The sequence below is a fragment of the Scyliorhinus torazame genome, chromosome 7 (assembly GCF_047496885.1).
Source record: "Scyliorhinus torazame isolate Kashiwa2021f chromosome 7, sScyTor2.1, whole genome shotgun sequence".
Lineage (NCBI taxonomy): Eukaryota > Metazoa > Chordata > Chondrichthyes > Carcharhiniformes > Scyliorhinidae > Scyliorhinus > Scyliorhinus torazame.
In genome coordinates, this window is record NC_092713.1 from 42204667 (window position 1) to 42231110 (window position 26444).

The 26444-nt window shown below is 45.6% G+C and overlaps 1 protein-coding gene across 2 annotated transcripts in view; it reads left to right on the top strand.

Moving 5' to 3' along the window:
- tie1 (tyrosine kinase with immunoglobulin-like and EGF-like domains 1) overlaps window positions 1-26444 on the top strand; it is a 118214-nt gene that overhangs the window by 81767 nt on the left and 10003 nt on the right. For both annotated transcript variants that reach the window (XM_072510607.1, XM_072510606.1), the window contains 8 exons: window positions 3528-3803; window positions 6998-7300; window positions 9307-9497; window positions 12735-12945; window positions 17659-17769; window positions 18386-18576; window positions 20679-20792; window positions 21823-21893. In XM_072510607.1, coding sequence (XP_072366708.1) covers window positions 3528-3803; window positions 6998-7300; window positions 9307-9497; window positions 12735-12945; window positions 17659-17769; window positions 18386-18576; window positions 20679-20792; window positions 21823-21893 — 1468 coding nt within the window. The remainder of the gene's footprint in view (window positions 1-3527; window positions 3804-6997; window positions 7301-9306; window positions 9498-12734; window positions 12946-17658; window positions 17770-18385; window positions 18577-20678; window positions 20793-21822; window positions 21894-26444) is intronic.

Genomic DNA, 26444 nt, shown 5'->3' on the forward strand with positions numbered 1-26444 from the left:
GTCACGAAATTACAGGATTGGGCCAGCAGCTTTAAGTCAGTGAGAAAGCTGCTGAATGATTCTCCTGGTCTTTGTATACGCCTGGTGAACTTGAAGCGTTCAAATGTTTCATTCATTTGGCTGGTTTAGCTCACTGGGCTAAATCGCTGGCTTTTAAAGCAGACCAAGGCAGGCCAGCAGCACGGTTCAATTCCCGTACCAGCCTCCCTGAACAAGTGCCGGAATGTGGCGACTAGGGGCTTTTCACAGTTACTTCATTGAAGCCTACTCGTGACAATAAGCGATTTTCATTTTCATTTCATTCTTTCATTTCACCTCCGATTTGCAGTGGGTATCGAATTTTTTTATAATTGTGTCCCACTTATTCTTGTCCTCCCCTTCTGCATAGGTAAATGAGTTATATATCTCCATGGCCGGTTTCCCTGCCGCAGCTAAGAGGTATGCAATTGTTTTTTTACCTGACGCAGCAGTCATGTCCTTAATTTCCAGAAACAAATTAAATTGTTGCAGGAAAATCTTCCAATTATACTGGAGATTACCAGAGGTTCTGAGGTGTTCTGGTAGTGATTCCATTTTACCGGTTTGTGCCCGAGAGATCCGAGTGTAGCGATGCCTTCCTTGGCCGAATATCTTATCCGAGTTTTTTCTCTTTTTTTTTCTTTTGTCTGTCGAACCTAAGCTAGCTAGTTTCCATTTTTGTTGTTAAGGCCAACACACTCCATGGTACCATGTGGTGTTACCTGCGTGGTCGATAACACGTGTTACTCAATCCTTGGCTGATGGTGAGGTCCTCTGAATCTTGTTGAAGAAGACTCAAACTCGTCCAGTAACAACAACGGTTTATCGAGTAACTATAACTATTAATGCGTGAGTTCTTTACCTTAACATGAGAACTAGGAATTGGTTAACAAGATTTAACAATTGTAACTAACTGTAACTCCACTAACTATCTTTGTGATTCTGATGTTTCCCTGTTCACAGCACACCCGAGAGAGAGAGACAGAGACACCGTGTGGCTGCCCTTTATACCCCTGTTGGTCCAGCCCTCTGGTGATCATGTGGTGCTGCTATCTACCCATTAACCCCTTGTGTGCATGCACCTACAGAGATCACCACAACCCCCAGATCCTGCAGTTTGTGGAACAGGCCGTACCATGGTGCCGGTAATGAAGCCTGCTAAATCCTTCCCACTCTGGGGAGATTACAAGTTCGCTCACCGTGAACAGAGCTTCAGGCCTGGACTTGTATCTGATGTCTAAAGTGGAGAATTTGTACGCAAGACTGGCTGGAGGATGCTTCTTCATGAAACTTGACATTAGCCAGTGAATTAACAGGTGCAGCTAGACCTGGAGTCCGGGAAATTTGAAACCATAAACACTCACTGGGGATTGTTTGAATACAACTGCCTCCCTTTTGGGGTTTCGTCAGCCATGGCAATTTTCTAGCGGGTCATAGAGAATATCGTGTAGGGCCTGCCGAAGGTGGCCATCTATTTGGACGATGTACATATCACGGGCATCACGAGTAAATGGACAACCTGCAGGAAGTGCTCCGGCGGTTTTCCCAAGTAGGCGCCTGGCTAAAGAAGAACAAGTGTATGCTCCGTGCTACAGCGGTGACCTATTTAGGTTACAGAGTGGATAGGGATGATCTACATCTGGAGGGAATGCCCAGAATTCCCGTATGTGCATCTAGAAGCGGGTTTCGCAGGATCTTAATGGGTCCATGTCGCTCGTTATCGCGGATGCCCATTTGAAGAGGTGAGAGATGTATAAGATGATCTCTACAACATCCAGAGCCACAGTAGAAAAGCTCCGGTGCTTGTTTAGCACCCATGGCATACCTGAGGTCCTGGTAACAGATAATGGGACACTGTCCACTAGCGAAGAATTTGCCCCGTTTGCAAAGTGCAATGGCATTCGGCATTTTCAAATCGCCCTGTATCATCCTCCCTCCAACAGCCTGGTGGAAAGGGCAGTCCAGACCTTCAAAAGGGCAGTCCAGACCTGCATAAAAAAAACAATCCACAGGTTCTATGGACAGGATATTGGCTGGTTCAAAAATTCTGAATGCCGTTGCACTTTGTAAACGTGGCAAATTCTTCGCTAGTGGACAGTGTCCCATTATCTGTTACCAGGACCTCAGGTATGCCATGGGTGCTAAACGAGCCCCGGAGCTTTTCTGCTGTGGTTTTGGATGTTGTAGAGGTCATCTTATACACTTCTCTCCTCTTCAAATGGCGCTGTTCCTTTTTAATTCCCACACAACGCCACATGTGACGACCAAGGATTACCCCTGTGGGACTGTTGATGGGCCGACGACTTAGAAACCATTTCTGAGTCTTGGCAGGAAAGTGGAGATGCTGCAGGGGTCGCAGAAGTGCCACCATGGCTTGAGGATGCCCTGGCAGATGCCCTGCCCTGCAGTGAATAGACTGCATTCACTCTGGGGATGCAGTCTATGCCCACAATTTTGGTGATGGGTCACTGTGGCTCCCAGGAATAGTGCTGGAGAGAATGTCTCGTACAAAGTCCAGGTTCAGGGGAGAGTTCAGTGAAAGCACTTGGACAGCCTGAAGAAGCGAAAACCCGCACTTTACGACATCCAACCCGGCAGTATCGGCGTTTCGTCCAAGCCAGGAACCGCCCCTCAGCCAGGGGACCCAGCCGTCCGGGTCACAGTGCCCCGTCCAGTAGGAAAAGGATGACTCCGGATCAGAGATGGATGTTGAAATGTCCGTACTAGTGGACAACGTCGTGTCTGGGACCGAGGCCCTGGCAATAACACTTCGCAGCTCTGCCTGTAAATGACGGTCGCCAAACCGAAACACTCCACCCCACCCAGATCGCCACAGGCGGAAGCACCGCTGCAGGCAAAGCACACAGAAGGCTGAAGGGGGTCTTTTGGACTTTGAGGGAGAGGGGTGTTATCACCCCCACGAGGAGCACTGGGAAACCATTGTGGATCTCCCCGTAGGACTCATGGGGTACGAACTTCGGAGACAGGGGGTGGAGGCCACCCAGCTGGAGCTCATTACAAATTAACATAAAAGTCGGCCCAAAGCAGGGCCTGGTGTGGTTAGTTCTCCCGGAAAGGACTGGACCGGGAGCGAGTTGCTGCCTTGAGCAGAATATTGTATATAGTTAAATAAACCCCATTTCTCTTAGTGCTGACTTCCTCAAGTTACTAAAGTATCGTATGAATTTGTCACACTGATTATCATTGCGTGGTATTAAACAACATATATGTTATTGGGCTACATCAGGTGTAATGCTGTGAATGATAACGCTCTGTTGCACAGAGATAATGCAGTGCTGTCAGTATGAGATACTGTGCTGACTTTCATTTCACCCAAGAGACAGTGGTGGAAAATTCCCCTTCACACTGGTGTAGAAGCCAAGGTTTCAGTATTGAGACAGCAGCATGGCTTACCCCTGATTCAGTATCATGAGGTCTCCTTGTTCAATTCTGACTATGCTTGGAGCATCAGTGCAATTTAAATAAAGACGTTGGTTCTGTCTGTGCAGGCCTTCCATCTCCCAGGAACCTACAGGCCATCCCCTTGTCTTTGACGAGCATACAACTGAAATGGCTGCCGCCTTTCAGCACAAAGGAGATAAACAAATATACCATCGAGTACCAGCAGATGGAGCCACTCAGCAAGCCCACGTGGATAGATACCACCGGAAATGAAACTCTCAAAGATCTAAGTCCCAGCACGCGGTATCGCTTTCGAGTTCGTGCTCAGTCTAATGTTGCAGGTGAATGGAGCACTCCTGTGACCTCTTGGACCTTCAGTGACTGTAAGTGAGATTTATTTTCCCCGTTTTGGGGTTGTCCTCTCGGGTATTTTCACTCTGTTTGGCCCCTTTCTCTCTTCCTCTTTTCCGGCGTCCACATTTCCACATTCTCTGATGAGAAGCTCAGGGATGAACACTTACCATCTTCTAAATTGTAGCAGTAAACATGGGCTGCTCTGAAAATCTGCAGTTGTTCCAGGAAATACCCGGCATGTGTCGGAATCGAGATTTGAACCATTGGCCGAGGTATAACCTGCCCTTTGGCCATGGACTGGGAGGCGGGAAGGCTGACAAGATGGCAGAGGAAGGTGTCGGGTGGCGTGCCTAATGTCTTCCCTTGCCAGCAGAGGGAAAGGCGGCAGACCAGCTGCCCGCCAAGAGCCCAATTTAGCCAGTTAAGCGGCGAATAATGGGACACATCCTGCCTCCCTGGGCATTAATCTATATCAGGGAGGCTGGCTGCCGTGTGGGGAGAACAGCCAATGAAATCCGAAAGCCTCCCAATGGATTCCGGGGAGGGGGTGGCCCTTTTTGAACACTCCAAAGAGTGGGCCACCTGGCACCTGCGGCAACATTACCAGCATAAAACATCTCCTCTCCGCCTTCCTCGTGCAGCAGCCCCCCCCCCCCCCCACCGATTTCCGGGACCTGTCAGCCAATCCATTTACCTTTACCTTTCTTCAAGAACGCAAGCCAATATTGTGGTACCCTCCCCACACAGCTATAACCTCAGCACTGTGGGGGGTGGGTATGCACATCCACATCCCGCCACCCACCTGTTCAGTATCTTTCTGCTGAACTTTGCGGCCTCCAGTGAGAGCTGCCTATCCCCTGTGTGCTTTTTTTGTGATGTGAATTAACAGACCTCCATGTGACTTTTCAGATGTTGGTGGGTTTGACAGCAGAGGTCGGTGGGAGGGGGGGAGGGGCAGCTGCAGCTGCAGCTCAGCACGTAAACCGCGGTCCATTTCCATGTGATTTCCATGGCCAGTACCTTTTTAAAATGGGTAACCAAAATGGAGTTTGTATCAACTTGATCAAGGGCAGGACAGTGTTCCTTGAACCAAACCTATTCCACTCTCCCTGTTGCCTTCAAACGCACTCACTCCTGAGTGAAGCCAAACCATCTTCAGTGACCTTGAAGGAGTCACCTGATCTGCTCCAAGTCAGTATTTATTTTCGCCGACATTTTCTTTTTTAAACAAATTCCTGCGTAGTTGCTCCCCCCCCCTCCCCCCGCTTTGCATGTCTTGCCCCCAACCTTAATTTGTGTCCGCTAATGGGAGCCACTTTTCTTTGTCCACCTTATTTAATTCTGTCATAATCTTCTCTTCTATACCTCTATCAAATCTCCCCTTAATCGCCTTTTCTCCAAAGGGAACAACTCCAACATCTCCAACCTGACATTGTAACTAAAGTCCCTCATCCCTGGAATCATTCTGGTAGAGTCAGAAGCTAGCGGCAAGCTGCAACAAAAACATGTAAACAATAGAATTGTGCAATAAAAACAGAAGATGCTGGAAATACTCAGCAGGTCTGTCAGCATCCAAGATGAATTAAATACATCTAAGGACTGCGAATAATTCCCAGCATCTTCTGTTTTCATTTCAGATTTCCAAAATCCACTGTATTTTGTTTTTGTACAGTTGTGCAACCATTTTAAAGACTGCTCACATTTGCAAATTATTATTCCCCGCTATCTCATACAGCCCATGGCTGACAGGGCCGGTTCTGTCGGGGCAAGTCAAAGCATCACTAACAATGTGAGAGTAAGCAAAATACTGTGGATGCTGGAATCTGAAACAAAACCGAGGATGCTGGAAAAATCCAGCAGGTCTGACAGCATCTGGAGGGGGAGACAAACAGTCAACGTTTCGAGTGCGTTTGGCTATTCAGCAGAACTGGCAATGTGAAGATTGTTTCTACGCAGAGCCAATTTAAAATTTACGCCAAACTCAATTTGCTTGTATAACAGACATATCTTTAACAGATGGCCAGAACACAAGTGCAAAAAGTGCGCAGTGCCTTCATAAAATATCAAAGAGATTAAGGTAAACGCTTCAAAATTAATTTTAAATTAAAAACATCAAGATTGCTTGTGCTCAGAGGAGTCTTGTTATGAAGAAAAACGGACTTGTAATTATATAATTATAATTGCACAGCTTTGGGGTGTCGAAAAGCACTTTAGAGTCACAGGCCGGAATTCTCCGGCCATTGGAATTCTCTGTTCCCGCCGGCTCCTGCGGGTTTCCCGACTCCGTGGGGTGGCTTCAGTGGGAAATCCCATTGACAACCGGCGAGAGTAGAGAATCCTGCCGCCAGCGAACGATGCATCACTGGGGGACCAGAGAATCCAGCCCATAGAGTCATAGAGGTCTACAGCATAGAAAAGGCCCTTCAGCCCATCACATCCGCACCAGTCAGAAGCAACCACCTAAGTACTCTCTAATCCCATTTTCCAGCACTTGGCCCATAGCCTTGTATGCCTTGGCATCGCAAGTGCACATCTAAATACTTCATAAATGTTATGAGCGTCTCTGCCTCCACCATCCTTTCAGGCAGAGAGTTCCAGACCCCCACCACCCTCTGGGTAAAAAGTGTTTCCTCACATCTCCTCTAAACCTTACCCTATAGCCAATGAAACTGATATGTAATTAAAGAAACGTGGCAAGCAACGTAGCCACAACAAGGTCCTCAGGGTATGGTTATGACCAAACATCCGTGATTTTGGTTGGGGGATAAATATTGGCCAAGATTCCCCAGCTCTTGTTTGAATAAGTGCCATGAGATCCTTTGTATCCATCTAAGAGGGGAGACTTGGTTTGTTATCTCATCCAAGAGTTGGGACTTCCAACAGTGCATCACTCTCTCATTCGAGACACAGACTAGAATTTCTGGTCAAGGATCTGGAGTGGAATTTTGACCCACAACCTTTGAACTGAAAGGGGAAACAGAGCACCAACCATGCTGCAGCTGACACCTGGAGTTGAGTTCTTACCAGTAAACTGAAGTAAAATTATCTAGAATGGATGAGAACATGGGAATCAAAATGTACATGCGTCATTGGTATGGTATTTTGTTCTCTTAGAGCCTCACCAAGATATGTATTCCGCTGTCCAGTGGACACTGGAGAAGTCTGCAGGTGCCTTTTCAAGAACAAAATGTCTGAATATTCTCTTCTTTGTTCTTAACTCCAGCTGTTCCTCCTGCACCTTATGATGTTAAGATATCAAACATTACTGACACATCTGCGGTGATCTCTTGGGTTCTACCAAAAAAGCATGCCATCTCCTCTGTGGTTATAAAGTGTAAGGTCTATGGGGCTGCCACATACACTGAAGTCACACCAATCAATTTGGCGGACATGCCAATTTCAGAGTATGTCCTGCATGGATTGCAGGCTGAGACCCCCTACCTAGTGGAGGTTTTAGCCAAGAACAATAAGGGAGAGAGCAAGCCAAACCCAATGAAAGAACTCCGAACAGGAGCAATGTCACCAGGTAAGAAATGTAAGAACTCAGCTAACTGCAGTGCACATCTGGATTTGTGTATATATGTATGTATATATGTTTAGATGTCTGTGCATGTGGCTAGGTATTACTATTATTCAGTCTGTTTATGTGTTAAGGGGCAAAAAGTCAGTCCTTGCCCTTATTCCTAATACGACAATTTAAACTTCAAATCAGCCTTTAACGTTGTAAAATTCCCCAATTTACTTCACAATTGTGTTACCTGACAAAAATGACATTGAACTGCAAAGAAAAAGAGATTTAAGGAGCATATTAAGAGGAGGCAGAGAAGTTTAGGTGGGGATTGTAGAGTTTAGGGCTTAGATAGGTGAAGGCTCGGCCACCAATGGTGGAACATAGGAGATTAAGATTGCTCAAGAGGTTAGAATTGGAGAAACGCTGAGGTTTCAGAGTATTTTAGGGCCAGCTGAGGTTACAGAGATAGGGAAGGGTGTGAGAGAATTTTAACTCCAGGATGAGAATATCAAATATGAGACACTATTGAACTGCGAGCCTATGAGCCTAGGGGTGATGGGTGGACACAACTTGATTTGAGTCGGGATATGGGCTGGAGAGTATGAGCTATAGGAAATAATGGGAGAGTGACTAAAAGATTGCTCAAGGAAATGTAAGATCGTAAAGGTTAAGGGAGGCAGAGTGATAGGAGGATAAAAATGGAAAACGCTGGAAAGCTCAGAAGATCTGGCAGCATTTGTGGACAGAGAACCAGAGTTAACATTCCGAGCCCGTAGGACTCTCCTTCAGAGGGATGGAGGGATTTTAAAAAGTAATTCCAGAACTAGGGCCGAACTTCTAGGCATGTCGGTCAGTGGTCAGACAAATAGAATGAGAGTTGGGGAGAGCGGGGGGGAATATGCAAAAAGCCCAGACGCATTGAACTGAAATTAATGCTACACATGTTAGAGTCAGCTCACTTGACAATGAATAGGTGCAATTTGCACTCCAGCCTACTTTCTAGATCTCACCTGAGTGAAAAATATGGGTTGAGCAATTGTATTCAAGGAAGTACAGAATGCCAAGCCCCAAGATTACAGGCCTCTTCTCCTGACACAGTCTCTTGCAGCTTCAAAGCTGATGGTTATTGAATGAGCTTCGTTCTGCAATGGTGTTTTACAGAAGGTGCACGTGCACAATCAATAACGCCAGGCCAGAATTTTATGTTGCTCAGGCGGGCACACGTGAACCCGTGTGAGAGGTCTTCAGGCATGCATCCCAATATCATCACGTACTCATGCAATGTTTTGGCTGGCAGGCACGCACAGGATTCGGAAGCGTGCCCATGGACTTTCAAGCAGGCAATTCTGCCCACAAAGGGACCAATTGAATGCAATTCTACTTAGCCCGTCTGCTTTTACAGTTGGCGGGCGGAGGACGACTTGGCCAGGCAGCCTTTACGTTTTAGCTGCAACCTCAATCTCGAGTGGGATGAAATATCAGGGCTGAAATAAAATTTGAAAAGGTGTCCAGGGACTGAGGCATGTGTTTGAATGTGCTGCCTGGACATGCCTTGCGTGGTTTTTCCAACACAATTTATTGTTTACAGGCCTGCAGACCCTGAGACAATTATGCAGCAGCTGTCCCCATGCGGGAGTACATTAGAGGCACCGACCCGCACAGTCTCTTTTCTCAGCGCTGGCCCACTTTTTCCCCTTCCCAGCAGCACTGAGCATTTCGCAGTGGCATTTCATCATAGCTGCCTGTTAATTAGCCAGCCAGTCTGAAATCAAGTTCCGGGGCCAGTCAAGAGTATAAGCGTGTTTTGCACCCACTTCCAGACCTGCCACATGTGCGTGCCCGACAGGCGGAAAATCCAGGCCCCAGTCCAATTGTTCTACTCGCTTTTTCTTTGACCTTAAGTGGAGGATTCTTTGTCAATTGATTGGAGAGATCTGACGACACATGAGGAATAAGAGATAGAGATAAGTTAAGAAAAAATACTTTTGTTTCCTCACATTGGTTTTGTTCCTTTTCCTTAGCTACTTCAATCGTGGCTCAGGTCTCAAGGAATTTGGAACAGGCCTCTAGTGGTGACCAGCAACTCTTGATGGCCATTGTGGGCTCCGTGTCTGTGACCTGTCTAACCATTCTCCTTGCGCTTTTGGGCCTCTTCTGCGTCCGTAAAACCCTCTTCCAGCGACGCCGAACCTTCACTTACCAATCAGGATCTGTAAGTACCACTCAGGATAAGCAAAATACACAGTATACTTTACTTTTTTTTATATTTTGGGGGGAATATTGTGTTATTCTGCAAAGAAGGCTGTATGTGTACCTGTACATGTGTGCCTGTGTACATGTGTATGTGTGTTTGTGTAAATTATTTAGTTAAGCTGGGGAAAGGCTAATGGAGTCAGTTTGTCTGGAAGGGTTGAAGGATGAAAGCAGTGAAGGTGTAAATGTATGCATTTGTAATGAAGCCATGGTCAAATCAGAAGTAGAGTTTTAGAAATTTTCATTATGAGATAGATAGGGACTTGTTTTTTCAGCTGCTAAGTTTAAAGGGGGAGAAATAAACTTTTTTTTAACTTGCAATACCTTCATTAGCAAACAAGAGGGGGTTATTACATTTTATTTGACCCAAAAAGGGGGGCTGAATGGAAACGTGAAAGATTTTTCTATTGTGGAAAGGCTGAGTTCAAAGAGATGCTGAGGACTATAATAATAATAATAACCTTTTATTGTCACGACTATGGAATCAAATATGATGGGGAAAAGGGTATTTAAGGAGAGATGGTGACTTGAGTTCTGTCGGCTGTATGGGAATGACCTCCTGCGAACAGCTCTGTGCTGGGAAAAGGTGTAAAGTTTGAATTTGCCAACCAGTCAAGCCAGAAGAATCTTTACAGCACAAAGCAGTCTTGTTTGTGAGTACTGTTTGATTTCCACATCAGAATGGAAGTGAGTGAGAAGTTGTGTGGCATACCTTTACTAAAGTGATAGCAGTTTTACCTTGTATAATATTACTGGATTTTCAGAGTTAAAATTTTTTAAGGAGGTGTTGCCAAAAAAGTGTTTCCTTGTGTATTCTGCCCAAGTGGTATTTTTTGCAGGATTCTTTGTAAGACTGTTTTAACTGTACAAAACTGTGCCCTGAAGTCTTATTTTCTTCCTGTTAATAAATCTTTTCATTTTTAAAATCCCCCAAACAATATTGTAATTCTATGCAACTGAGATCAGTAGGTTTCTTCTCATTTTCAGAATTAAGAAAAAGAGTTATGGCCCATCAGTCAAGTTTCCCTCTGTGATTTGACTTGCTCAGCAGTTAACATCTGCTGACAGATGGTTTTATTCAAATTGAAGCTTCGGATTCAATATTCCATGGAAATCTCCCAATGCTGTTGTTTATAACCTCTCTCTAAATTTGAAAATGCACATTTGCTACAAATCCAGGATTTCCATTCAATATGAATTTTATCACGAGAAACTTCGCTTTGGCCATATTTAATTGGTCTTTCGTAATAACAGTTCAAAAACCCTGTTCCATTTTTTTCTCTCTCACTTCCTTGTTTTTCTTCCTGTTCTTTTTCACTCTTTCTTGCTTTTCCTGGTTGCTTTATACATTTTTCAGTGGCAAGCAAAGGAGGAAAAACGAAAGCAGAACATTCAAAGTGAGGCTGAATGTAATTTAAACGAAGGAATGAGATTCCATGGTGCCGATTATCTTCTCTTTTCACTCTTGACATTTTATACTTTTTCTCCTTTCTGTCCCTCAAGTCTGTCTTTTCTTCCTCGTTTCTCTTTTTTCTCTTCCTTTTGTTTTTCTACATCTAAGTTGATCATCAGGCTTCTCAAAATAAGCAACATTGAGGAAAGGAGTACAAACCGAGTAGGCTGTGAAAAGAATTGCAGACTGTTTTAATCCACAAACCTTTGGGTTTTTTTTCAATGAATGGCAAGACTTTTGCATTCTGGAGGTGGGCATTAAGAATGTGTGCAGACCTGTTATTACCTCACAAATGTGAGGTAATGCTTTTGGAAGGTCTAATACAGGTAGGGAATATACAGTGAATGGTAGAACCCTCAAGAGTATTGACAGTCAGAGAGATCTTGGTGTACAGGTCCACAGGTCACTGAAAGGGGCAACACAGGTGGAGAAGGTAGTCAAGAAGGCATACGGCACGCATTGAATATAAAAATTGGCAAGTCATGTTGCAGCTATAGAGAACCTTAGTTAGGCCACACTTGGAGTATAGTGTTCAATTCTGGTCGCCACACTACCATGTGGAGGCTTTAGAGAGGGTGCAGAAGAGATTTACCAGGATGTTGCCTGGTATGGAGGGCATTAGCTATGAGGAGAGGTTGACTAAACTTGGTTTGTTCTCACTGGAACGAAGGAGGTTGAAGGGCGACCTGATAGAGGTCGACAAAATTATGAGGGGCATAGACAGAGTGGATAGTCAGAGACTTTTTCCCAGGGTAGAGGGGTCAATTACTAGGGGGTATAGGTTTAAGGTGCGAGGGGCAAGGTTTAGAGGAGATTTACGAGGCAAGTTTTTTACACAGAGGGTAGTGGGTGCCTGGAACACGCTGCCGGAGGAGGTGGTGGAAGCAGGGACAATAGTGACGTTTAAGGGGCATCTTGACAAATACATGAATAGGATGGAAATAGAGGGATACGGACCTCGGAAGTGTAGAAGATTTTAGTTTAGACGGGCAGCATGGTCGGCGCAGGCTTGGAGGGCCGAAGGGCCTGTTCCTGTGCTATACTTTTCTTTGTTCATTGTCACTGGTTCACACTAGAACTAATCCATAAAGTCAGTCCTGTTGTCATTTGCTACATGGCCTGTAATTGTTTAAACTATATCATAGAACCCATACAGTGCAGAAGGAGGCCAGTCAACCCATCGGGTCTGCACTGACCCTCTGAAAAAGCCCCCCACCTCGGCCCACTCCCCCGCCCGAGCCCTGTAACCCCAAAACCCCACCTAATCCTTTGGACATGAAGGGACAATTTAGAATGGCCAATCCATTTGACCTGCACATCTTTGGACTGTGGGAAGAAAGCGGAGCACCTGGAGGAAACCCAGGTAGACACGGAGGGAACGTGCAAATTCCATACATACGTCGGAATCGAACCCGGGTCCCTGGCTCTGTGATGCAGCAGTGCTAACCACTGTGCCACCGTGCCGCCATCTGCATGTCCATCTGCTAGCAATTCTAAGTTAACCTCAAAGCAGTGACTCCATTTCCATCAAGGGGAACGTCAGTGCTGATCTGTATTGTTTAAGGAATGTTTTCTGGTTGAAACCCTTTCATACCAGTACTTTCATATTAATTGTTATAACTCATCATCCTGGACTTAAAAAGACCTGCGTGAATCATTGAAATCTCTGCTGTTGTACGCGATACGATCCCGTCTAACCAAAGGACAACAAGTAAGGTGACCTTTTTTTAAATTTGTCCTGAGGGTGAAGAGACGGTCCTTCAGTTTAACTCTGGAACTCTGACGCTCACACGCAGGCCAAAGCCACAGTCCGAGCCACTCACCTACCCCATTCTAGAATGGGATGACATCAAATTCGAGGACGTCATTGGAGAAGGAAATTTCGGGCAGGTCATCAAAGCCTTGATTAAAAAGGATGGATTAAAGATGAATGCTGCAGTTAAAATGCTAAAAGGTACCTCTTCATTTAGAACCTTAAAAAAGGGGGTGGGGGGGCATGAGATCTGAGGTTTATGCTTGATTGCACTGCTTCTTTCAATGTAATTGGAGCTAAAGATTTCCGTTATTTGAAGCACAAATTGCATTCAGTGCAATTGGAGTTTCTGCAATTCTTTCCTTCGGTTTTAAAGAGACGGAGCTCGAATTCAGCCCTGCCCAAAAAACTGGTCACACTGTCAGGGTGAATTAATCAACACGGGGAGTTTCTGCTCATTGTCCTTGTTTCAAATCCCTCAAGGAGGATCTAAGAATGAAGCTGGGATGTTTGGGAGCAAGATTACTAATCGATGCATTTTGAATGATTTGTATAAAAGTTCTTTCAAGGTTTACCAAGGAACGGGAATACCGCGCCCCAACCTAACTAGATAATAGCTTTCTACATTGTTCAGTAGTAATCTTCAGTAATTTAAAATTGGTTTACTCACTGGTGGTGGGGTGTTTCTGTGATTCAAAATCTTTATCCTCTGCGACGAACGCATTTCTCAAGCTGTATTAATCGAACTTTACAAAGTTACAACACTCTTAAACACATCACAGAATATTTTTAAAGCAAGGTTTTTTTGGGGGGAAATTATTACTTTTTAAACAGCACTGTCCAGTTGCGCTGATTCATGCCAGATTTTGTGTTTGGCTCTGTGCAATTGAGCCTGAGCAGAAAAACAGAAGAAAATAATCACTTCTCAAACCAGTGCAATTTGGAGCATTTGTGCTCGATTGCAGGCCTAGCAGCAGCTCTGTCCATACAACTGTAATGTTCATTCGTGTAGACTTTCTGACAGGGTTTTAGTCTTCACAATCTTCTTTTGCATTATTTTGGTGAGTATCTTGTTTATATTAGGCCTTACATTGAAACCTGCTGGAGTGAGCTGATGTGGGTGCTGAGTACTCTTAAAGGACAGCGGCCATCTATAGGTAAGGGACAAAATAAGGCAAAGATATACTGGCGGCTCTATTAAAACTTCCAATAAGACTTTGCAAAGACTTTGTGGGTAATAAAAGTGGCAAAAAAACAAATCTAATGACTCCCACAGTGTATCACATGGACTAACCGGTTCACAAAGGCAGCTCACCAGGACCTTAGGGTTGGGTAATAAATGCTGCCGTTGCCACTGATGCCCAGATCCCATGAGCAATTAAAAGAATAGTATACAAGCAATGAAAATTAATCTTTGACAAAGGAATTGAGTGGTGCAACAATCAAACCCTGCTGTTCAATACCTGGTGAAGTGAAAGTGGTGTTGTAGTTTTAAATATAAATATTAAAAATGATTAAAACAAAAAGCAGCATTTCAGCCCTCAATCCCAACGTCCCCCCATGCTACAGCATTGCGACCATATGTCACCTCATGCTTCCCACCCATCTCCCCCCCTCCCCATGTCCCCACATATCCCCTATACTAACCCATGCCCCTTTACTAAATCCCATGGCCTTCATACCCCCATGGCTTTTATAACCCCTTTGCCAACTTCATGCCAACTTATGTTAACACATGCCCCCACTCACAACCGATCCCTGAGGCACACCACTAGTCATTAGCTGCCATCCTGAAAAAGACACATTTATCTCCCGCTCTCGGCCTTCTGCCAGTCAGCCAATCCTCTATCCATGCCAGGATCTTACACTTAACACCATGGACTCTTAACTTATTTATCAGTCTCCTATGCGGCACCTTGTCAAAGGACTTCTGGAAATCTAAATAAATCACGTCCACTGGTTCTCCTTTGTTTAACTTCCTTGTTACTTCCTCAAAGAACTCTAACAGATTTGTCAAACAAGCCCTCCCCTTGGCGAAGTCGTGCTGACTCAGTCCTATTTGATTATGTACTTCCAAGTACTCCGCGATTTCATTTATAATAATGACTCTAAAATCTTACCAATGACCGAAGTCAGGCTAACCTGCCTATAATTTTCCGCCTTCTGCCTCCCTCCCTTCTTCAACAGCAGTGTTACATTAGCCAATTTCCAGTCCTCTGGGGCCCTTCCCGCTTCCAGTGATTCCTGAAAGATCACCACCAATGCCTCCACAATCTCCTCACTATCTCTTTTAGAACCCTGGGGTGTAGTACATCCGGTCCAGGTGATTTATCGACCTTCAGACCTTCAGTTTCCCCAGAACCTTCTCCTTAATAATGGTCACTGCACTTACCTCTACCCCCTGATTCTCCTGGAGCTCTGGCATCCCACTGGTGTCTTCCAACGTGAAGACTGATGCAAAGTAACTATTTAGTTCCTCTGCCATTTCTTTGTTTCCTATTATTACTTCTCCAGCCACATTTTCCAGTGGTCCAATGTCCATTTTTGCCTCTCTCTTAACTTTTATATATTGAAAAAAACCTCTTCCTATCTTCCTTTATATTGCTAGCAAGCTTGCACTCATATTTCATCTTCTCCCCCCTTATTGCTTTTTTTAGTTGCCCTCTGCTCGCTTTTAAAGGCTTTTCAATCCTCTGGCTTCCCACTAATCCTCACCACTTTATATGCTTTTTCTTTTTCTTTTATGCTGTCCTTGACTTCCCTCGTCAGCCATTGATGCCTTGTCCTCCCCGTAGCATATTTCCTCCTCCTTCGGATGAATTTCGGTTATGCCTCCCGAATAATCCCCCAAAACCCCTACCATTGCTATTCCACTGTCCTCCGTGCTAGGCTCCGTTTCCAATCAACTCTGGCCAGCTCCTCCCTCATGTATTTGTTGTTACCTTTATTTAATTGTAATACCATTACATCTGATTGCACCTTCTTCCTCTCAAACTGCAGGGTAAATTCTATCATACTTCTGTTCTATAACCACTTGGAGCTGTCATTCAAATTGTTCACTTAACAGGCATCTCATATGGTCATGTTAATTTGTAATATGAGACATTCCAGCATTAATCCTATAATTATAACACTCACTCTAAACTGACAGAATGAAATATAAAGCACTTTTTTAAAAATGCTAAGCCTTTATTTATTTAAAGCCCAGCAGAGTTAAATCCATTGACAGCTTTGACAGTTCCAATGATGTTGAAACGTATCTTGACAGTTTTTTGATAGTTCTTTCCCAGTTTTGAAAGTTCTTCGATACCTTGATGGTTTTTTGACAGCATTGACAATTCAATGAGTTCATGCAAATTTTACACGCAATCCTGTTTAGCTTTAACTATCACAAAATATGCCATACCTCTCCCAAAGGTGTTCCAGGACAACATTCAATGGGGTACCTCACTTATCCAAATGGGTATCCCAGCTATCTAAATGAATCACCTTCTCTTACCAGGTTGAATCTGCACACATCGGGTTTCCCGCTTTTGTTTACTCATTAGCATCTAGGCCAGCATTTATTAATTTCCCTTGAGACGGTGGTGGTGAGCTGCCTTCTTGAACGTCTGCAGTCCCTGGAGGCAGCTGGTGATTAAAATGGCCAACTGCCTTCATAAAATGGTAGGTGTGAACCCCAGGCTCGTCTCCAGTTCTGTCCCTGCTGTGAAAATAGGAAATTCTGTGTTCGGGGGGGTGTCTTAGGATTTCCGGCCAATTCTGGTATTTTCGCCACGACAGAGAACCTCTCCGTCATGGCAATAATCTGGGCCTGTGTTTTATTCCTGTGTTTATTGAAGGCTGGTGGATGTTTAAGTACTTACACACATGAAGTATTTAATCTATACTCAGTAAGTGGACACATTGGGCGGATCCTCCAGTTCTGAGATTAAGTGTTGACACAAATGGAGAATCCGTGGACTTTCAAGACAGATAAATCAGCGCCGCACCTGCACCGATTCGGCTACTATTAAGGGGCTAGCACCGATGCCGTGTGGAACACAATCAATTCTGATGAAAAACGGTCCGGGATTCGCTGGGTCCATGATTGACACTTAGGTAGCTGACAAGCTGCAGCCGCACAAACACACTACATTCCCCACACACACTTATCCCAGCCACAAAGATGGCACTGGTTGTGATGGAGTGCACCCATGCAGCTGATGGAGCGTCTGGGGCTAGAGGGCGCACAAAAGTGCCCTGGGGGGACACCTATACGACCCGTGGCACCAGGTTCAAAGTGGGGCTGTTAGCGGTGTGCATGCCTTACCAGCTTCAGCAATCGTGTTCCGTGCCCGTCCACCCCGGCCCCACAGCCCATCTCCTGACCAACCCCCACTACTCCCCCCAGCCCGGGCAGAAGCCCCCCCCCCCTCCCTTCGACCAGCGGCACAATGTCAGCAAACAATGGTGATGTTGGACACCTTCCATACTCCCTCTCTCTCCCTCAGCAGCCGCCGCACCAGTTTCACGATTTTTAAAAGCACAAGTGAACCACGCCGTTAGGAATTCGGCCCATCGGAGGCGGAGAATCGCAGAGGCCCCGGCGAATAACGGGTCGGGCCCGCTAATGATATGCAAATGGTGTCTACTGTATGTGCGGAGTGAAACGCATTGACGCTGTTTTCGAAGCGACGGGGAATTGCAATTTGGCGTCAAATCGGCGCCTGCTGCAATTTTGGCGGAGGAAGCTATTCTCCGCCCAAGTGCATTTCCCGATTTTGGCGACGGCTAATGGAGAATCCCGCCCAAAGATTTTTTTTACTAAAGTTTGTGCATATCGATAAAGGAGTGTCACTGTAGCATAATGTCATGTAATTTCTATTGGATAGTGCTTTGGTAGAAGTATGTAACAACTTGTACTTCACACAGAATTTGCCTCTGAGAATGATCACAGAGACTTTGCAGGAGAGCTGGAAGTTTTGTGCAAACTGGGGCATCATCCCAACATCATCAATCTGCTGGGAGCCTGTGAGAACAGAGGTAAGAATTGAAACCCTCCAACTTCTACATAAAGGCCAAAACAAAATCAAACACAGAACTCAGCAATAGGAAGAAGTATATAATTTCAAAAAGGGTCAAATGGGGCTCAGTGCACAGATCTGCACACAAATAGCCCTTCACAATCACTGTTAACCACACAGCACTAAACACTACATCATGAAAGACCCACATAGACACCCTACAGCTGTATATTTATTTGGAGACTATATCAGGGCGTGTGTGGAAGACGGGTGGGGTTTGTAGCTCTGATGGTGTGCCACTGTCAAGGGTTAGGCCAGCAAGCATGCTGTAGTCAATGATAGGTCAGATAGTATGAAGGTATTAGGAGCTAGATTAGAGAGTGTACATGGATTAATGGTCAGGTCAGACGGAGTACAGAAATTAAGGGTTAAGTGAATTAGTATATAAGAATTAAGGGTTAACTGAGTTAGTGTACCGGAGTCAAAAGTAGATCAAGAAGTGGACTTGGGATAAAGGATAGGTCAGAATGTATGCAAGAGTCGAGGTTTAGATCAGGAAGTGTGCAGGCATCTGTCACATTAATTTTGTGGAGTTGATGTGATGGCTTAGTTGTGTCTCTTGTATGACTGACCAGGTTACCTGTACATCGCTATTGAATATGCCCCATTTGGAAACCTTTTGGATTTTCTAAGGAAGAGCAGAGTTCTGGAAACTGACCCGGCATTTGCAAGGGAGCACGGTACTGCTTCGACGCTGACCTCTCAACAGCTGCTACAGTTTGCATCTGACGTGACTAAAGGAATGCAGTATCTGAGCGAGAAACAGGTGACCAATAATATTGAAGGTCTTGCATTTTTTATTTATTTACTTGGCATCATTATGGTGGCAGCTGATGCTGGTGACTGCAGTCTTGCAATTTAATGGCGTGTGTATGTTCTGTGTATTTACACACATCAGCATCATCAATATACATTTGCTGTGGACTGGATGTGTATGACATGCCAGTATGCATCGCCAGTGTACGAGTGCACAAGATGTGCTGTGCTGTGGGTTGGTTGTGCGAGTACCTGCTTATAACCAGTCATATTTACATTATTCAAATTCATGAAAAAGATAACTCATTAGCTAAAACATTAACTGTTTCTCTCTCTCTCTGGACACTGCCCGGCCTGCTGAATATTTCCAGTATTGCCTCTTACATTTTAGATTTCCAGCACCTGCAATACTCTACCTTTGTGTTAAGAGGTATACTGGTTATGTGTCGACACTTGAAGCAGAATGAATTTGACATTTCCACTGATTGGAGCTGGTGATACCCGCACAGAGAGCTTTGCGCACGGGCTTCCTTACAAATAGAACAATTAGTTCACACAGATTCCCACTTTCAAACCTCAGTTTTTGCATCGCTTTAAGATTATCTGACTATCACTGAGGCTGAGTCATAAGTTCATAAGTTCATAAGATATAGGAGCAGAATTAGGCCATTCAGCCCATCAAGTCTGCTCCGCCATTCTATCATGGCTGATATGTTCCTTATCTGCTACCTACAATGTTACAGGCCAAGAGCTGGATTGCAAAATCAGCCAGAGCATCTCCTCCCTAGAACACATGACCTAGGAGCGGGAGTAGGCAATTTAGCCTCCCAAGCCTAACATCCTCAATGTGATCATGGCTGATCCCATCCTGGCCTCAATTCCATCGTCCTGCCCATTCTCCATAACCCTTCAACCCATTACCAATTAAAAATCTGTCTAACTCCTCCTTAAATTTACTCACTGACCTTGCATCCACCGCATTCTAGGGTAGCAAATCCCACAGATTCACAGCTCTTTGGGAGAAGTAGTTTTTCCTCAAATCTTTTTAAAATTTGCTACCTCTTATTCTAAGATTATGGGGCGAAATTCTCCCCCAACGGCGCGATGTCCGCCGACTGGAGCCAAAAACGGCGCCAATCAGACGGGCATCGCGCCGGCCCAAAGGTGCGGAATGCTCCGCATCTTTGGGGGCCGAGCCCCAACATTGAGGGGCTAGGCCGGCGCCGGAGGGATTTCCGCCCCGCCAGCTGGCGGAAATGGCGTTTGTTGCCCCGCCAGCTGGCGGAAATGGCGTTTGGTGCCCCGCCAGCTGGCGCGGAAATGCGGCGCATGCGCGGGAGCGTCAGCGGCCGCCGACAGTTTCCCGCGCATGCGCAGTGGGGAGAGTCTCTTCCGCCTCCGCCATGGTGGAGGCCGTGGCGGAGGCGGAAGGGAAAGAGTGCCCCCACGGCACAGGCCCACCCGCGGATCGGTGGGCCCCGATCGCGGGCCAGGCCACCGTGGGGGCACCCCCCGGGGTCAGATCACCCCGCGCCCCCCCCAGGACCCCGGAGCCCGCCCACGCCACCTGGTCCCGCCGGTAAATACCAGCTTTGATTTACGCCGGCGGGACCGGCAATTTCTGGGCGGGACTTCGGCCCATCCGGGCCTGGAGAATTGAGCGGGGGTCCCGCCAACCGGCGCGGCCCGATTCCCGCCCCCGCCCAATCTCCGGTACCGGAGACTTCAGCGGGAGCGGGGGCGGGATTCACGGCGGCCAACGGCCATTCTCCGACCCGGCGGGGGGTCGGAGAATGACGCCCCCGACCTCTCATTTTAGAATGCCCCACAAGAGGAAGCATCAGCTCCATGTCTACTTTGTACATACCTTTTAGCATCTTGTATACCTCAATTTGATCTCCCCTCATTCTTCTAAACTCTCGAGAGTATGGGCGTCATTCTCTGGGGCGGCGCGATGCCCGTCTGATTTGCGCCGTTTTGGGTGCCAGTCGGCGGACATCGCGCTGTTTCCGGAGAATTTCGCCCCAGAGTCCCACTCTGATTTGAGCTTAGATCCTTGCTTATTGTTGAAATTCTCTCCTTTTTCTAAATCTGATGCAAAATTTGTCTCAGTTCATCCACAGGGATCTCGCAGCCAGGAATGTACTAGTGGGAGAAAATCTTGTGGCTAAAATCGCAGACTTTGGGCTGTCCCGTGGGGAAGAAGTGTATGTAAAAAAGACCATGGTAAGATTGAATACGACAGTATTTTATCCAGAAGATTGTTATTGTATTTCACCCTCATTAAAGCCTGCTGTGAATGATTTGACCATATTGTTCTGTACTGATGATGATTCCAGCATATTATCTGTGTGAACATATCATTGCTCTCTTGAGGAGTGTTGCAATGTTATGAGTGCCATCCCTCAGATGAGATATTTGCCGGAATTCTCCAGGGGTTGGGATTCTCATTTCCTGCTGGCAACGCACCTGTACGTGGGTTTCCTGACAGCGTGGAGTGGATTCAATGGGAAATCCCATTGCCAAGTGGAGGGAAGAGAGAATCCCACCGCCAGTGAACGGCATGCCGCCATGAACCGCTGGGAGACCGGAGAATCCCGCCCATTAACTTTCACACAGGGAGAGATTAGGTTCATGGGCGTCATTCTCCGCCGGCGGGAGTCTCCGTTTTGCCGGCGCCCGGGGGTTTCCCGACGGCGTGGGGCTGCCCCACAATGGGAAACCCCATTGACCGGCCGGTGTAACGGAGCATCCCGCCGGCGGGTCGGGGCAGAAATGTGGCGGGATGGAGAATCTCGCTCCTGAAATGTGCTGCCCATGAACATGGTATTCAGAGTATTCAAAGGGAACTTGGTTATTATCTGAGAAGGAAGGGTGAAGTGGAGGGAAATGAGATGAGGCAAGTTGCTCATATGGATTCAGTGCTGACACGATGGGCCACGTGGCTTCCTTCTCTGCTGTAACGATTCTGTGATTAAGGCCACATCTACTTGTTGCCGTGGTTCATGCAAATGTTAATGTTTCTATGGTTTTGTTCACAGCAGAGAAGGAAATTCTCTTGCTGTTCTGGTCAACATGTTTTCTTCAACATACATAAGTAGATTAACTGCTAATATATGTTTGTGCGATCTTGCTGTATAACACTAATTCCTCAATTTCATATAAATGCATCATATTTTTGTACTTTGACTTGAAATGATTCTTCTGTATTGGACCTTACTCAGGATAGTATTTTATTCCCCATTGAATTGTTTAGGGGCGTCTCCCAGTGCGTTGGATGGCAATTGAGTCCTTGAACTACAGCGTCTATACAACAAAAAGTGATGTGTGAGTAACCAGTAATTAGAAAGGGTATTTTGGAGTAGTTCGTTCATGCCAATTTGATACATTACTTTCCAATGGGCTACTGGAGCCAAAGATCTAGATTTGAAGCCTTCTAAGGCAAAACAGGAATGAACAATCTTCTATTGGAGCTGTCTAGGGCTCAGTTGACTAGAGTGTGATGCAGAAAAGTGCATCATAGGTCCAATCTCTGCAGAGGCTGAGGTAGTTCTCGGTGTGCTGCCTTGCCTTGTCCCATTGTGATGCTGTGGCACGAGCCATGGTTAGCAACCCTTGGGCAATGAAGAGGGAGAATAGAACCATGGAAATGTGTTAGACATTCAACTTTGTGTGTGTATAGAGGAAGGGAGACAATAAGCAGGTGTCCATTGTAACCCCTGTCCAATCTTCCTTTCCACAGAGCTAAGAAGAAAGTAACATCATGGGGAGTGTATAACAGGCTGATGAGATAGTGTTGGTTTTACTATGAAATTGAAAGCTGTACCCATGATTTCTAAGAATAAACTTTTGTTCATGAATCATTAGTTATTAAGAAAAAACATCTCCCATTTATTACGAAAGGAAGAATTCACCTTCTGCTTTTACTTATATCAAACTAACTAAAATAAACCATGATTTGTAATGTTGTACCAACATTTTGCTTATTGCTTTTGTGCATTAATAAATATTCAAATATACAGATTATTCCGTGTTTATACCACAAGCAATTTCACTTTGAAATTTCACAGAAATGTTAATTGAAACCAGTCCCCTGTCACTACATACATATGCAGTGGTCACTGTCTCGAGGCTCTTCTTCAGAGTGTATCCTGGCTCCACTTGCAGCCAGTGAGTTAGGGGCTGGGTAGGACTTAAGGCAAGACTCACAACAAGCAGTCTATTTTACAGCAAACGACATCTATTTCCTCAGCGATTTAAACAATGCACAGCAGCAAATGGTTGTTATGTTCCACATGGAGACCGGTAACATTTTGTTTAACATGGAAAATTTTAGAAACCTCAGGTGCTCACTAAGAGAATAAAAGCACAATATTTCACAGTTTTTAAACAAATAAAATAACCTTCATTATGCAAAGTCAGAAAATATTTATCTTGTATTTTAACAATCAGAATAAACATATGAACTAACAGGCAAACTGTGGTCAAATGCACCACACTGCACAATAAATGGCAGATGCAACCAAGACGGATCCCATGGATTTCTTAGCAACCCACCCAGATGCCAGTGAGCACTGCGAGTTACACAAACTTTCTAAAACCCTCTGTCTCCCTCCCGAGGGATTTCAAGTCCTCATTTTATAGATCTAGCTTCTGAATTCTCGCAACGGTCACTTTGACTCAGATAGCCTCAAAGACTGTTCACCTCCTGATGGTCCAGTGACTCGGTTCCACTGACTTTCCAAGGCTGCACTCCAGTACTGATTCATGGGCACAACACCAGCTCTTCAGCCACATCAAGCAGAATACCACTGCTCCAAAGGATTATCTTTGATTCGCAGCATGGAGTCACTGCCTTAACATTCCCTCCATCCCCCCACAACGACCCACTGGACCGCTCCTTCGCCCTAACTACCTATATCTTGACAACAGGAGCACTTTTGCTCCCCAACGCTTCTTCTTCAGCCTCCTCTCCCCAGTGGTATTTTCTCCCTCCCTGGTGATTCTGACTTGTGGTCTCCTCCTGGTGGCTCATTCCACGGTGACCACTCTCATCTGGGTCCTACCTCTCCAGGACCTCGCCTAGATTTTCCCCCTGAGTTTTTTTCTCTGCCCTGGGACTCTCCATGTTATGGCTCCAAAAACAGAGTTACTTAATTAGAGATTATGGGCAATAAGGTGGGGGGGGGGAAGGGGTGGGGGAAACTACGGCTTCCCAGAAACCCCAACCCAATGATATACTTTAAAAAGGGAGAATGGAACAGAATTATAGCAGGTGGATTTCTCTAGCCTTTGTCACTGATGGGAAGTCGACCACCTTGACTGAGAAATGTATATTGTCATTGACTTCACCAGGACCAGAAGATATCATCTGCGGACGATGGAGAGCGCCCCCCACCCCCCTCCCCACGGGCGGGGGGAGGGGCGGCTGGAGAATTCCACCCATCACTATTGAAAAGGTGCAGGGAGACAGATTCTGGCCATTCCTGCTGTTAGGCTGTAGCTGGCTTTGCTCACCATCACTGGCCCATCATGCAGCTTCCTTTGCTACAGTAAATCTGTTCCAAAGCACTGGGTTCCATGGCAGGACGTTGCTGCTTGACCAATGATTACAAGTTCATCTGGGTACATTGAGAAACACCCAGCTTCCCTAATTCCAGCATCTGATTGTTTCTTAAAGGATCCTGGGAGTTTTACTTTGCATATCTGGGAGTTCATTCCATGTGCTGCTCATTCTTTGTGCAAAGAACTCTCTGATACTCATTTTACATTTTAATAATCCCACCCCAGTAGCGGCCTGCTTTCCATTCTGACAACATTCTTGTAGGTACCTCCTGCACTTTGTCCAATGCTTCAATATCTTTTTTGCATTATCGCAGAACAAACCTTCACTCCTTCAATCATTCCCTTCTTCCACCACTGATGTCCAGTGGCAGCAATGTCTACCACCTACAAGATGCACTGCAGCAACTCACCAAGGCTCCTTCGATGGTACCTTCCAAAACCGTGACATCTACCATCTAGAAGGACAAGGCAGCGGACATGTGGGAACACCAATGCCTGCAAGGTCCCCTCCAAGCCACTCACCATCCAGGCTCGGAAATATATCGCCGTTCTTTCACTGTCTCTGGGTCAAATTCTTGGAATTTTCCCCCTTCAGGAAATTGTAGGTATACCTGCACCAGATGGACTACAGAGGTTCTGGAAGGCAGCCCACCACCAACCTCTCAAGGACAATTTGGGCGACAAATGTGGCCTTGCCGTTGACACCCACATCCCATGAAAGAATAAAAAGTGCCCCAAGTGTGTAATGTAACATCCAGCAGCTGGCCTTCCTGCCTCCTTCCTGCCTTTCACCAATTAATGGTCACTTAAGGGTCTCCATCTGCCACCACGAGTATTTTACTCACAGCAGGGGTAGGCCTACACCAGACGGGAACCTTGGTTCTAAATATATTGAGCATGACCTCTCTAATTTCATTTTGTATTCCTCTAGAAATGAATCCGAATGCTTTGCTTTAAGGTCTTACATCTTCCTTTCCTAAACACTGGGTGTAGACCACAGAACATTATTTTGCATTCCCTATCATTGAGCGCTGAGGTAATCCTTGCCTCTGTTATTTCTCCCTCCCCTATGTACCTGACCCTTTAGTTAGCTGTTATTTAGGTAGAATCCCCTCCTGCCTCTTTCAGTTAACCTCAAACCAATCCTCAATGTCCTGTTCGTAATATCCGACAGATTTAATCTTCACAGCATAACTGGCTATTTATTTTCCTAACAAAGAAAATGCCCAGAAACCCTCCCTGTCACCTGAACCTTAGTCAAGGCATCTGGTTTGTTTGTTGCCTTTTCTTCCAACACCTGTCTCCTTAATGTTCAGCATCTTATTCAATTGAATGATGAATTCTCCTCACCCAGGGACATATTTATATTTAAGTATGTACATTTAAGATAGGGCTGACACACTGCAATGATTAAATGCTGATACTGCAGAGTAGGCCTGAACTCCTGGGTAGCATTTTCTATATTTTGTTATCACTGATTCTACAGGAAGTATGACTCTGTTCACTGATGCTCAGTCGGAACCATGCAAGCAAAGATAACTTTTCTCAGGAAGCAGCTGGTGTCCATTCAACCGCGGTTTGCATTCAATGGTGCGCAGCACAAGATACTCAAAATAGAACAAAGTGTTCCCCGGATTTAGAACATGGAACATACAGGGCAGAAGGAGACCATTCGGCCCATCGAGTCTGCACCGACCCACTTAAGCTCCCACTTCCACCCTATTTCTGTTGCTTCAGTTTGTTTCAGTGTAGGGAACCATGGGAGGAAAATTTGCGCCCCAGATAAAATTAAGGTGACAAAAGTTCTGGAAGCCTCCACTAGCATCTCAGTCTATTCGCAGCTCATGCCAAGGCTGGAGCGCAGGGGACGAGCAAGTGACAAGCATAGAATGTAGGAAAGTGCCACCATGTGTCTTCAGGCAAGTAACAGAGCCTGTAATTCGATGTGTAATTGCTGCTGGAGTGGAGGTTATAGTATCAAGGTCTGGCACATATAGGGTTAATGTGGGACTGAGTACAGTACCGCCCATAATGACGTAAAAGAACACATGACCAGGAGTCCAGAAATCAGCCTAATGTTGGATAGAGCTGTGTGTACAAGCAAGCATGGAGACACCTCCTCACTTGAACACTGTATATATGTACATAGTTCTTGGAGTAAATACATACAGTTAACCTACTTAAGATTACAAAGACTTCATTAAGGCCTACTAAGCGGTATGCAATGCCTCACAACAAAGGCACTGCTGCATGATACAATTCCTTTCTACATCTACATGGTGCCATCTTCATAGGTCAGCACATACAGTGATT